Source organism: Erpetoichthys calabaricus, chromosome 6 (genome assembly GCF_900747795.2).
Source record: "Erpetoichthys calabaricus chromosome 6, fErpCal1.3, whole genome shotgun sequence".
NCBI classification, from domain to species: Eukaryota; Metazoa; Chordata; class Cladistia; order Polypteriformes; family Polypteridae; genus Erpetoichthys; species Erpetoichthys calabaricus.
In genome coordinates this window covers 184,953,902-184,969,185 of record NC_041399.2, presented here as the reverse complement: position 1 = coordinate 184,969,185, position 15,284 = coordinate 184,953,902, and the positions used below count along the sequence as shown (strand labels likewise).

At 35.2% G+C, this 15,284-nt stretch overlaps 1 protein-coding gene across 1 annotated transcript in view; it reads left to right on the top strand.

Moving 5' to 3' along the window:
* The window catches only part of scn5lab (sodium channel, voltage gated, type V-like, alpha b), a 212,276-nt gene that overhangs the window by 82,670 nt on the left and 114,322 nt on the right, over positions 1-15,284 (top strand). The window contains exon 3 of the mRNA XM_051928791.1: positions 9,142-9,265. Coding sequence (XP_051784751.1) covers positions 9,142-9,265 — 124 coding nt within the window. The remainder of the gene's footprint in view (positions 1-9,141; positions 9,266-15,284) is intronic.

Below are 15,284 nucleotides of genomic sequence, written 5' to 3'. Positions count from 1 at the left end.
GATAAGTTCAAATAAGTAAGCAGGGCCTTGGCCATTTAAGGATTTATTTGTTAAAAGAAGTATTTTGAAATATGCCCTAAGGTTAACTGGGAGCCAGTGCAATGAATTGAAAACTGGACTTTTGTGTTCATACTTTTTAGTTCTTGTAATAATTCTTGCATCAGCATTTTGACTTAAATGAAAGGTGCTTAAAGAAAGATTTTAACAAACAGTGAATAACACATTGTAGTATTCAATCCTACTAGAAATAAATGCATGAATTAATGTCACAATATTCTGCATATTTGAAAAACATGTTAATTTTCCAACATTTTAAAGATGGAAAGAACATATTTTGGATAGTTTTGTAATTTGTGTTTTAAATTGACATACCAGTGTCAAAGATAATGCCTAAATGGTGCACAGATTCAGTAAAACTAATGGCGATTGAAAAAGTAACAGAATTTTGTTGCGGTCAGCATCATTCCCTCTAATTACTAACATTTCTGTTTTTTCAGTATTCAGAGACAAGTAATTCTCATCCATCCACTCATTTCACTCACTGATACAGTTAATTAAGGATAGCATCGGAGAAACGTCATTTGTTCTAAATGAAAGGTATAATTGGGTGTCATCTGCATATGAATTAATTTTATGTTTTCTAATGATAGTTCCCAATGGAACAATATAAAGTTGCGCAAATTTGCTAAGAAGGTTTTGCTTCAGTAATGCCTGAAATACAGTAGGGATTCTAGCATTAACCTATACACCTTCATAAATTTAGCATACCTTCTCTACGTAATTATACATGAGTTTTATTATTATTCACAGTACTGTAGGATATCTGTAATTTAAACATTATGTAAATGTCTGGTTTGTGTTGGATTGCCATTTATAGTACACTGGTCATTCCCTTCCATCCTGTAGCTTTAACATAAGAAAAACAAAATTAAGATGAGAACAATAATGTATATTGTCATTTGTATGTAACATTTGCCATTACCCCTCCACTTACTGCAATAAACCCCCATAGTGAAGAATTATACTTTATTTTGCAACAATGAGCCTAAAGTAACCTATCCCATGGCACAATCACACCAGTCTAATGTAGCTTTCAACTTGTCTTTAAACAGTGAAATGCATATCCCACAAAGACTTGAAGAGAGCAAACAGATTTCTTACTGGAGGTATCCCCGCTTAGAAGTGAACCCTAATTCTAGTGCTGTCAGTTCGCTTCTTTACCTGTTGGCTACCATGCAGCCCCTGTCACTGCCTTTTCCAAAATAAGATAAAATGCTTAAAAAGATAGTAAAAATCTTTGGTAGCATATGTGTGTTGTATTACTAACAGAAATAAAGAGCAAATCCTTATGTTACATCACATTATTTTAGAAACTCCATGCTTTATTTCAAAGTCACAGCTTATCCAAATAGTGCAGTCACAACACGACACAGCCCAGGGCAGCAATGACTATCCACTCTCTTAAGTTTCTTGTACAACAAAGGTGATAACACACAAGGCAAGAGGATCAGTCCTTTAATCTTAGAGGCGTCTATGGCTGTAACCCATAGATTGCGTGACAGCATCTTTTCTCAAAGCAGCATTATCTGTCTTGCTTGAGCAGGTAGCTCCAACATTCATAGTCTCTTGTCTAAAAAGCATGTTGTAATTTACATTTGTAGTACTTTACTAACTAGGTAACAGTACGAGAATCAAACAGGATAACAGAACAAGACATGTCAGTTTTTGAAGAGAATTCTGAATGATGTGATAGGAAAAAAATGAATCTTTGGTGAAAAAGGAGACAACTGTTTAGGAATTCCAAAAATGAAAGCAAGCTGGCTTATCTCCCCCTGAATCTCCAGTGAGGATTTTGGAAGAGTTATTTTGATGTAACTATCATCTATATTTTTATGTTTGTTTAAATTGACAATTCATTTTAATTAATTTAAAAAAAGGTTCATTACACCTTTATTTCAACAGTGTTAATAGGTGAACAGATTGTAACAGAAACATATGGCCGTCTTACGATGGGGTAGCAAGTTAAAAAATCTAAATTGACTTTGGATTTAGGACTTATTGGTATTTATAGTAAATAGATCTAGATTATCCTAACCAATCAAAATCTAATAATGCAACCCTAAAACACGGTATCCAGCAAGTCACCTCTATTTCTGCTAATATTTTGACATAGAACTGATTTTGTGTAGCAGATTTAAAATATAATACAAGAGATTAACTCTGATTAGAGCATATGGCATAAACTATTATAAGTAGAAAATCAAAATTTTAATGCCCACATTTATTTCACAGTACCTGTAACAAATTTACAATGTCCAGCCTGGGTTCATTTTCTGTTTCACTCAGGTTTCTCTTATATTTGTTTACTGTACTATATTTGTACTTTTGATGCTTTGAGCAGCTCAGTGCTTTCTAGCCCAAATGTATCCAATATACTTGAGGCTGTGTTTCATTCAGTGTCAACAAGTAATTGACTGCTCCATATTTTTACTGTTATTCCAAACAGCAACTTTGATACAAAGACTTCTTTTTAAACAAACGAAGAATGCCTTTGTTCTTATTAAAATTAATTACATTTATATTCAAATAATTTATCCAGATTTGGCACCCTGCCCAGAACTGGTTCCTGCATGGCCCTCAGTGTTTCCCCATTTCCCTCTACAGAATAAACAGATGTAGACAATAGATGGATGATTATGCCTGTAAAATGGCATTAATCAGGTTCAGAAAATGAATGCAATAAAATCAGTCATTCAATTAATAAATCAATATTTTATATTTCACCATTAAAGCATATTCATTTACAACACAACATCAAATTACAGATGTAAGTTATTGATCAAATAGACAAATGCTGTATAAGTACAATCAAAACAGGAAATAACAATTTAAAAAAATACAGCAAATACATATTTTAAAAGAACAAAGAAGAATATGTGACAGTCTTTAACATCAAGTAGGCCCAAAAGGAACTGAATGCAATAGTTAGAATAGCTAGTTGTAAGCTATAGATATAATAAAAAAAAGAAAGAGTTGAACATAGAAGAAGTAAGCCCCGATTAAATTAATCCAGTTTCAATCCAATTTAATAGCATCCCTGCGGCATCAGTTTTGGTTTATTCTTTTATTTTATACTAGCCCCCTGCCCCCCCCCCCCCCCCCCCCCCCCAATCCACGCGGTTACGCCCAAGTAATAGTAAAACAGGACAATGAGTAGAGCCCTGCCTGGTTCCCCACTCTTGACGTCACGCTTCCCCCTCCCCTTGGCCCGCAGCCTCTGTCTCAGATTAGCATGAATATATTGCTCCTGCAATCGAACTATGATTCCTGGCGCGATGAGAGAAGTTGCAAAATCAACCGGAATGTTCAAGCAAATTATAGAAGAAAAAAACAATCTAAATCCGTTAAGTAGTTTTTTTGTGAAAAATGGACAATCATACAGACAGACAGACGTTGGATTTTATATATATAGATAACACTCTTCACTGAGTCCATGGCAATAATATAATAAAACAAATAAATCTTGCATTATTTACATACATGAACTGAAAATTATATTAAACATACTGTAAAATGGAGTAATTTCCGTTTGGTAACCTAAACTATGCAAGTCCAGTAGTATTGCCCCATGACCCTAAATTTGATTAAGTAGGTTTGAAAATGTTGTTATGTTGACCTTATACTTAACATTTGGCCAGAGGGTAATGGTATTTCTGAAAAAAAAAATTTTGGGGGGAGTCGCTGGTCGGTTATAGTGCTCAATATTATATTATATATTATAGTCAAGGTCTGAGAAAGTCACAGTTCTAGTGACCTCAGTCCACAAATCCTGGAAATATTACAATAATTCTAACTTTGTGCTGAAAAGTCTAATAAGGAGATTAAATCTTTTCATCCATTGATTCCAATGTTCCCAATACCTCTGGTGTTTATTCCTGTGTGCAGCAGTAGAAGTTTCGTAATTTGGCTGGGTCATCATATGCCATAGCAGGATGCTGACCAAGAAAACAGAACAGAGGAGTGTCAGTAACCATTTGTAATAATGAAGTACACCTTTCTGCAAATGACTAACAAACTAAGTTGCAATATGAACAGGTAATCATCAGCTCTAAAGAGGAGTTTCTGGACTAAATGAATTCATCTTCAGCCTGGATTTAAAGGGTGAGACAAATGGGGCAAGCACGTGATTTCACATGTTTTGGACCCAGCAGCTAAAAGCTTAACTTCCAATGTTTTATCTTTGTATTCTTAATCAGACTGACATTTTCAGATCATTATGCACTGTATGTTATGTTTGTATTGATATATTCAGATAAGTAAGCAGGGTCTAAGCAGTTTACATTTTCATGTAAGAAGACAGGTTTTAAAATTAGCCTTAAACTAATTGGAACCCAGTGTAAAGAATTCAAGACCAGAGTTGCATAGTTTTAGTTAGTAGCTCTAGCAATGATTCTCACAAATCAAATGAAAGCTTTCAGAGGAATCATCATGGCCAGATGTAGACATAGAAACCTCTGGACAAGAGAGAGAAGCCTGTCAACAAGACATGGATTTGAAAAAACACATGGAAATTGTGCTGTATTAGCGGGCTTTCTTTTATTTCTCTATTTCATATTTCCATAAAAAGATACAATTTTGGCACATGAATATTCCTTAGGAAGAAAGCATTTTTAGCATTAATTTATTATTTATTTTTATTTTAGCATTAATTTATTTTAATCGGCTAACTCTAAAGCTGTTAAGAAAGGGGGTCAAGCAAAAGCAGCAGTAGAAAAACATGAGTAAATACAGAAATAATTAATAGCTGATACTAGTAAGTGAGTTTTTTCAGTAAGAAGAACATATGTTGTAAAAAAATTTTCTTGATAAAACAGTTCTTAGCTGTCAGGAAAGCTAGCGGAATTAAGAGGGCAACAGCGTAAGGATTCATTAATAGAAAGGAATGCATCCAATGTAAGTGAAAGAGTTTCAAAGTAATGATGTTATAAGAGGGGTACAAATCTAGGAAAACATACAGGGAAAAATTAAGAGGAGATGGGAGCTTAAGGGGCCAGAAGGTGTGAATAACTGCAGTAGTTCTTTATTCCAGTAATTTATTCAATGTATAGTTAAACAGCTTAGTAATCCAAAGCCAAATTTTATAAACAAGGCCAGTGTAATGCCACTCATGTTGGATGTTGGACTTTTTGGAGGATGGCTTGGAGGAGACCATGTCTGCAGGAGGTTCCAACTGATCCAGAAACTTAAGCACAGGGCTGCTGAACTGGAATTGGAGTTGGCTGACCTGCTTTGTAGTAGTCTCCTGTAGAGAGATATTATGCACTCTTAAGGTGGTGCGGGACAAGACTCCAGACCAGACAGTTAGAGATACATGGGACATAGTCGTAAGACACAAGGCAAAGGGTGCACACTGTCTAGGGGACAGATTCGGATATGCGTAATGCTTCAGTTCCTCTGTAAGCAGGACATAGGTCACTAGACCATGGATGGTATGTCACTTGCTCAGTGGCCATCAGGGTCTTTTTCTCACACAAACTGAGTGCAGACTCATTAGAAACAGCCTGATCTTGGAGTCTGGCCACGTTCAGCCTCATTCTCCTAGTAGGTGGTAGCCTACTGGATTTAAGCTGGATCTTCATAGTAGCAGCAACAAGTCTTTTTTTTATAAATTTTATTGATTTTATTGAAAAGTCAAGCAAAATGACACCTTCTATTGGCTAACTAAAAAGATTACAATATGCAAGCTTTCGAGGCAACTCAGGCCCCTTCTTCAGGCAAGATGTAATTGATTTTATTGTAATAATTCCATACAAATAGATCGATTTTTACAAAACAAAAATAGGATTGAAAACAAATCAACCCCCACCCCTGAGAAAAAGAGCATGGAGAACAGACTAAAACTTAAAAATAGTTAACATAAATAAATTGAAGAGTTTAATAGGTGGATACAGATAAATGGAGAAGAAAAAGAAATGGGGAGAGAATCTACTTCCTCAGTGCTTTAAGAGCTTATTCTAAAATATTATTAATCAGATCCTGCCAGGTTTTGAAAAAGTTTTGCACAGATCCTCTAAGAGAGAATTAGATTTTTTCCAATTTCAAATAATATAAAACATCAGTTACCCACTGACTTAAAAGAGGAGAGTTAGGATTCTTCCAGTTTAGCAAAATAATTCTGTGTGCCAATAGTGTAGTGAAGGCAATCACAGTTTGTTTTTCCTTCTCTACTTTAAGCCCATCTGGAAGAACACCAAACACAGCTGTTAGTGGATTAGGAGGGAATGTGACACCAAGGCTGTCTGAAAGACACTTAAAAATTTTTGTCCAGAATGATGTTAATTTGGTGCAGGCCCAAAATATGTGACCCAGTGAGGCTGGAACTTGATTGCAGTGTTCACAGGTTAGATCTTGCCCTGGAAACATTTTGGACAATTTCAAGCGAGACAGATGTGCTCGATATATAATTTTGAGCTGAATAATTGTATGCTTTGCGCATATGGAACTCGAATTAATTCTCTGCATTGCTACCTTGCACTCCTTTTCTGGATATGTTGAGTGAGAGATTCTTTTCCAATTGTCCTCTTGGATCTTTGAAAGGGAGGGACTATAAAATATTTTTATATATTGCGGAAATGCTGTCCGAGTCTTTGAGACTGAGCAATATTTTTTCCAGCATAGAGGAAGGTGGGAGATGGGGAAAATCGGGCAGGTTCTGTTTGACAAAGTTTCTAATTTGAAGATAGTGAAAGAAATGTGTTGCTGGAAAATTAAATTTGGAATGTAGCAACAAGTCTGTGGTCAAAATTCACAAACTGGGTACTTCTGTAGACCCTGTAGCTCTGTAGGAGTCTCCAGCATCTGCCCCTGATGTTGTAATCGTTCTCAGTTTTTGAATGTATGAACAATCACTTTACTTAGTTACTTGAACCAGGAGAGTGGTAATACTGTATGTCTCTTCGAACAAACATATAGGTTATCATAAGTTAGGTAAAAAGTGGTCAAAAAGTTAATTAAGTAATGCAGTTTATTTATATTGTCTTAAATAAAATAGTTTTAAAAAATTATTTTTTTCAAATTAGCTCCACTATTAATGATACTTTCTTTTAAATAGAGGTCATAGATTGTCCTGCATATTCCAGTTTTCATTTAACAAATAAACTGAGTATAAAAGTTGAGCTATTATTCCTTAAAAATGTATTCACTATTTGCATTTTATACAGGTAATAGAATAAACAGTCCAGTATGAAATGTTTAATGCTACCAATTGACATTGTACTCTGCTTTTAATTTAGTTTACTGCCTGTCTCACTGTTTTTAATATTTTCCACTGTTCTTACAGTTCTCAATGATCCTACATGCATGTCCTTCTTATTGCCAGTAGAATTTAATTTACTGAACTACTTTAGTGTTACAAGAAAGAATTCTTCCTCACTGAGGTGCATTAAATTTAATACGAAATCTTCTTTGTATCACTGTTACATATTTGAATTCAACATATGCCGTAACAGCAAACACTCAATGAGGCAAGGCCAGTTGTCCATGGCCAATGAAACTGCATTTAGCATACAGCACTGTTGGGTCACTGTGTACCCCTATCCTATTCACTCCCCCCAAGTGTACCCCAAACTTTATCATATCCTTGTGTCGCACCTGCTGTTTTCATTTTGACATTTTAAACTAGCACCATGGTCGCTTTATCTCACTATCTCATCTTATATATATCTTTGCTGTCAGTCATCTCAGGTTGTTTGTTTTAAAGGTTGTGAGGATGTTGTAGTGTCATAGAGAATATTTATTTTTTCGTACCATAGGAACAATAGATTTCTTGTTCTGCACCGTCAGCATTGTTTATAGGCTGCTTTGCAGATCGCATTCTACCACAATAAATAGTATGCTAAATAGAAGGCAATACTGTATATTACTCACCACAGTGTTGACCTTGGATGAATTGGACTAAATTGCTATACAATCATGTGGTGACCCAATTTGAGTCACAACCCACACAGTTCAAGAATCACTGCCCTACAGGATCTGATGTAAAGCAGGAACCAACCCTAGTCAAAATGTCAGTCTATTGTTTGTCTGATTTATACACACTCAGGAGAACAACTTACAGTAGAATTCTTAGTAAACCTAATACAGTACACACCAGGGCCATCTTAACGCATGGGCACGCTGGGCAGTTGCCTGGGGCCCCATGAGCATAGGGACTCCATGCTAATCTATGTATATTGTGACTTGCTCAGTGGTTGTGTAGGTAGGGGCCCCAGTGCACTGCTTTGCCTGGGGCCTATAATGCCGTTAAGATGGCCCTGATACACACAAGTTAATTTAAACCAACCTCAGATAAAATAAATCTGACAGTCTTTTTATAATAAATTGAGTTTGAAAACCTTCATAAGGTATCCATAATCCTAAGATCAACAGCTAAAAACAAGTAATCAGCAGAAAATACCTCTCAGTGTCAAATTCCTGGATTCAGTTATTTGTTTGTCCTTTCTCCATTGTGTATGTGCACTATAGTTTCAGTTCACATCCCAGGTTAATTAACTCTATATGGTATTTGACTTTTGTGAGTTTGTACATGAATTGACCCCAAGGTGGATTGATGTCAATTTTGGAACTTGTTATGCCTTCTGTGACACTATAATAGTAAAAGTGCATTCAGAAAATGAATAGATAGGTGCCTTGGAATTTCCACATTAATATTAGCTGCACATAAATTTAGCATAACATTTTATTTTCTGTAAATAAACTCTGATAATTGTTTAATTAGCAACTCTAAAATAATATGAGTGTGCATCTGATTGCCCTTTAAAATGGAATGATATTATGTGCAAGGCTGGTTCCTGACTTGTGAGGAACACTGGAAACCCAAATTGATCCCCTTCTGTAACCAGCAGTATGGTTAAGCGAGATAATCACTAAATATTGCTGTAATTAGTTTTAGTCCTTTTAACAAGCATGAAGAGTCAATAGGCATACTTTAGGTATAATTTTATAGCTTTTCAGTAAATTTAGGAAGGGTTGGGCGCTTTGTGTTATCACCGTATAGGGTCACATTTTGCACTTCTCAAATACTTCTCTAGCACCTCCTGAAGATAATAGTCAGAACTGACTTCTCATCTGCATTGTTAACAGAAACTGGATGAATCAAGTTGCTCTGAAGGAAGCACAGTGGATCTGAGGAAACCAGGAGAGGAAGAGGATGAATACTCGGAAATGGCTGAGGAGGCTCTTGACCCAGAGGACTGCTTTCCTGAAAGTAAGTATTGGTTAAGTGTTAAAATTAATTTTTATTTGTTAATGAAAAAAAATTGAAAGTTGGGCAAATGAGGACTTTGTCTACTTTTAGACTATTATTACAAATAAAGAATACTTTTTCTTAACACCTCTGCTCAAGACCTAAAGCAGTAAGCCACCACTTTTTCTCATTTAATAATTTTTCATCTGTAGAACCATATTATTTCCCTTTCTCTTCATTAATCTTTCCTCCTGATGTTTGTGCTCTCATCCTTTTTCTGTAATTTTATTCTACTTGATGAGCCAACTCTCTTCAACTGTTTATTTTCCTTTAGTTAGGTCTGCAGAAAGGGCATCAAGATCTACTTTGTTGAGCACTGTGTATATTACAGTGGCTTTTAATGTTTTGTTGCCCATGCTATTGCTCCTTGTTACCCTGAATTGGACTAAGTTGCTTTGACAATGTTAGGTTAAGTTAAAAGCATTGCTGGCCTCTTTAGGACAATTCCAATCTAATCTCCACACATTGAATTTTTCCTGTTGAAGAATGTTTTCCACTGTCACTTTAATCAAAGGTCGCTTTAAACCTAGTACTTGGACTTCAATGCATTTACATTTCCTGCTCATAATTAAATGAAGTTAAAAACACTTGTGTTTTTGGCTTTTTTTATTTATCTTTTCTGCTGTTTCTTATTATAAAGACTTTGGAGCTACCTGATATTTGTGTGTTTGGTCTAAACTGAACTTTTTCATTTATACAGTTTTTTAATTTTTTTTACTGTTTATTGCTTTTCATATTTGTGTGAGTCAGAAAACATTCTTGGAAAAGCCTATTAGCATGTCTCTTGAAGTACCTTCCATGTGTTACTGTATCTGGCCATATCCCCACTTTCACTTGCTCCACATTTTCAGTGTATTAGGTGTCTCCCGAACACTATTCACTCTCCATCCTCTCCTCCTAGACAGGGTGTTCTAATCAGCCAGAAAAAAACATAGAAGGACTTGGAAATAAATTGAACCAAAGCGAAAGCCTTTTTCCAGAAAATTGTTCAGTACCTAGTGCCCAAGCCCAAAATGAATCCTAACTCGAAATCAGAAAAAGAAATTTTAAATCACACAAACACACTTTTAGAAATTCTTTCAGGTATCTGCAAAGTCGAATAAGAAAATGACCAAAAGGGCCCGTTTCTAAACTTCATGACCACAGAAGTCACTCAGATTATGATTTTCGATGTTTCTGTTAGCAAAAGCATGGCAACCATCTATCAGCTTCCAGCAACCAACAATCAGCTTCCTTTCGAGTGACTTGATTCATCCAGTTTCATCTAACAAAGCTGTAGCAAGGCAACTCCCATATAAAAACAAAATGGTGTCTTGGAGGAAAAGAAATAAATTATTATTTATAAACAGCCATAAACAAATGACTTTAACATCTCAAAAACAGATAAAGAACAGTAAACTTCAAAAAATAATGCTGCAATATCAACATAAAATTCCCAGTCAGAGAACTGCAGTAACAACATGGTAAGCTGAACTAACTAGGCCCTGCTTTTCTTACCATTACCCACAATGTACTTTCGTGGAATTCCCAAGTGCTCCTGCAGGAAATGAGAGATATAATCTCTCCGGCATGTCCTAGTTCTTTCTCTAGGCAGTCCCAGCATCTATCTATATATGTGATTTTTAATCCACTTATTTAAATTCAGAGTCAAGCCAGATGTTGAAGGCTCAGTTGGCAATCTTCCATCGGCTTTTTTCCACCTCCTATGGCAGGGGGAGCTGTAGGGAGCTTAATAACTTGCTCACAGTACAATGACTGTACTGAGAAACTGACGGTTGGCCCACTTGTTTTTTAGTAACACCAAAGCACAATTAAGTTTAATGTTTTATTCAGTTTGCACTTGAAAAACGAAACATCTCTTTTAATTTTTTTTCCCTTTTAAACACTTGTCTTCTGGATTAAACTGAACATACATAAGGAAAATAAATAAAAACTTAATCTAAAGTATGTTTAGTATTAGCACAACAATGCAAATAATTAACTTTTTTATTTGTGATGTAAGAGCTCCAGTCCAGTTTTCATACACTGTGGCATCTATAACAGTTAAGAGTGATGACATCACTGCCATTAGCAATAATGTAAGCATCCCTTATCTTTTCTTTAATTGGACATTAGTGGCTGTTAGTCACATTTTTAATGGTTCTGCCTTGGTGCTAAAAGGTTGTGGTGCTTAGGAGAGGGTTTGAACATCATTACAAATTGAGTTGAACTTACTCTGTTACCATAATCATATTTTAGGCTTAAAGGCAATAAGTTAATTTAGTGCGACTCGGATAGCAGTAATGGAGACAGTCAGATGAGCATAACATAATAATGTGATTTCATAGAAATGCTCCATTGTTGTGGCCCTGCGACAGAAAGCTTTTACAAAATAATTGATGCTGTAGTTGCTCTTGTGTAACCATGCTAATCCTTCTTTAAATACAGCAATGAGATTACCAAAGACACCAATCATTAAGTGAAACACAAGCAGAATTAAGCTGTAAAAGTGAAGTGCAGCTTGTGGTAGTCAAGGTGTGAAGGTGTTTGTAGGCATCATTCTGTTCTAATTCCTTTTAGGCTTACTTGCAAAAAAAAATTTGCCTTGTGATGAAACCATTTGTATAGTTTCACAATTAAATCGGAAACAAAATCATTATGAAACCATGAACACTTCTCTTTAGCAGCCAGCATATTCTGGTTCTTTTATACAGGAGACTAATTCTGTCCCAAAAACACACCCACACAGGCCTCAAAGCAGGCAGCAGAGGACACTCAAACCATATCCCAACCCATAGCATCTGATGCAACAGGAGCATGAATAAGCTTCAAGTGTGCTCAGGTGGTCTAGTTCAAAAAAAGGACTGCCAAAGGCTAGCTGATTCGATGACTTCCAAAAAACAGCACTCAGATGTTAAACCACAAAGACACAAAAAGATAACAGCAGTAGGGTGTGATAGCTGCCCACTTTTTATCTTATTCACATACTTTTTGCACATGTAATCAACAATTCTGGGAATTTATACACCTTCAGCACTAATGTTGTTTTTTTAATTACAAAATATGTATTTTCTGCAGTTTGTGTAGTCTCTCAAATTCTCAGTATTCACTAAAATACTTCTATAGTGGTGTGTAAGTTCAATATACGAAAAATCACTTACTGTATGTTACATGGATGTTTAAAGCATAAATCACAGTGGCAATTTATTTATTGATTATATTTGCTGCGATATACAAGATTCAAGCTCCTATTGCTTTTCTTCAGTTTTATTTTGCTAATGAAATATTTTCACATTTTCATATGGTGCAAAATTTATTAAAGAATATCTACTGACATTAAGGACCAGTTCATCACCTGAGTCAACAGCAACTAAAATAAAGTGTAATTTCTCCGTCAAGTCTATGTTATAGTTTAAATTGTTTTTTGATTGTTGTGAAATTTCATAGGCAGAGTAGCTAATCTGCAAGGGCGAATGTCACCCACTCTACTTAACACATCTGTACACCATTGAAAAGCTGTCCTATTATATGCTGGAGTGTTTAATTATGTATGATTTTAATTTATCCAAGAGTTTGTTTTGCACCAGGGGTCTGGTCATTTGGATTTTTTTGTTGCACTCTTCTAATAGTCTAATTTTAATATGTTCTATGTGTTTGTTATGTTTAGTGATGGTTTTTCATCTAGTGCTCTATGCAGTGTTCTGGACCATACTGCTGTGAACCATTATTCCATCCATCCATCCAACTTTTACACATTTACTCCTCTGCCAGAAACCGCAGGTTTAAAGCAGGAACTAACCTAGTTGGGATGCCAGTGCATCACAGGACACACTTACCCTGGGCTAATTTAGATGTCATGATTAATACATTATACTTGCGTCTGGGATATGAAAAAAATTGTACCCCCAAAGTAAATCTGCATCAAATAAAGAGAGCATACAAACTCTATATAGGCAATAATGTGACTAGAGTTTATGAGGAGGAATTTAAAGACAACACTCTTAAAGTCAAAAATTGAAAAATGTGTCTTGCATAAGTATTATGACTCCCATATTCTGTTAACAGTAATTATTCAAATGTTGCACTGTAGTACCGAGACAATGCCTAGAAAAGAAGATACATCAAAATTCAACATCAGAATAAGAAGGAGGCTGGAGAACCAATGACTAAGAAGCCAAACAATCACCTAGAAGGAATTCCAGTGCTGATGCCTGAGGATGAAGTAATGATAAATCAGTTAGATAGATCAAGAGTTTTTCAGAAAATTTGAATTAATGGGCGTGTACAAGAAAGTAAAACATTAAACAAATACAATCATCTGTGAGTGAAAAAGTTTTTCAGAACAGTTTAAAAAATAGATTATGATAAGATGTTAAAATTGAGCTTTTCTCTCCAAAGTTAAAAATGGCATAGGTCATGCAAATCAAGTGTCCTTCATAGTGTCCCCCAAGAAATAATTATGGTGATGGCATCTTCAAGTATTTCTCATCGTTAGAGGACTTGGATAACAAGTTAAACTTCGTGCAAATAGTATACCAAATGTTTCCTCACAAGTGGTACAGCTTAAAGATAATTTCTTTTTAATTTATTTTCCATGATGTGCACTGTATTGATTTTTGGCAATTAATACTTTGTTTTCTGATTTGGCTAGAAATAAATGCTAGACTTAAAGCATTAACACCAAACGCTGTAGAAACATTGTCATATGTATTTCTTAAACTTAGTGTTTAATGATTTACATTAATAGTGCTCTTGGTCAAATGCTAAAGCTAAAATACATATGAAAGAGATACAACTTTCTCTTATTAAAATGAGAAAGATGTTAGTTGCTTTCCATTATTCTGTTGCTGATTTTAGCATGCTGACTTACTAACAATGTTCACCTGACCAAATCTTCATGTATTGAGTTTTTCTTTTTAAATAAACTTGCATGTCTAATTTAGGATTTCAAAGAATGTAAAAGAGGAAGTTTTCTTCTTACAGTTTTCTTACATTACTGTGATGCTTTTTAACAATGTTAGCTTTCTGTTGAATGTGTATTTAGTATACTATGTCATCTAGTGCTTGCTTATCACATAGTACTTTAGAAACCAGTTAACCGTTACAACACAAAATGTGTTTTAAATGGAGGAAGCACACTTTTATTGAAGTCCAGAATTAATACAAGAAGGCCCAAATGTACTTATTTTGTGTGTTACAAAAACAATAAAACTTATTACAAAAACAATAAAATTTATTAAGAGGAGAAACCAAAGTAAAAACAATAAAACACTAAACACTACAGGCTTGATGGGCTTTAATATCATGTAATTGATTCTTTTCTACCTGTTAGGAGAGCTAGTCCACTTGTGCAACATAAAATGTGACACACAAGCAGTCTACGTAAGTCCTTGATCTTTTCGCAAACTGGTGGCCTGAGGCTCCCCTTTAATTGGTTGCTATCATATTTTTCTGGGAACACATCTCTGTGCACCCAGCACACTCCCACATTTACTGGCAGAGAATTAGTATTGTTTTACTTTATTTTAATCTAATGTGATTGGACAATCATCGGTGCACTATTTCATGTTCACATCCATGGTTCACAGTTCACACCTGGCATTAATGTAACTACAGATGAACAAGAAAGATTTTATTGAGATGACAACTTCAAGTGGAATTTAAGAAATCAAAGAAAATGTGGTTATTTCTTTAATGAAATACCTCCTCATAAATCGTTCACATGAAGAAAAAAAGACGATGAGCTTAAACACTGACTTTTTCTCGCTTTTGTTATGACAAACAGAGTTAGCTAACTGGATGTGGTGTAAGTAATGCCTTTTTGTGTTTTCCCTGTTTGCTGTTTCAAAGTGTCTGTGGACAAATGGGGGTATGAGACCTAAAACATCTTTCTGAAAAATGCAAGTGGCATGAACGTAGCTGCAGTCATCTAGAATGTTTTTCAACCAGTGTGCCATGGCACAGTGGCGCACCATGAGAGTTACGCATGTATGCAGTGGAA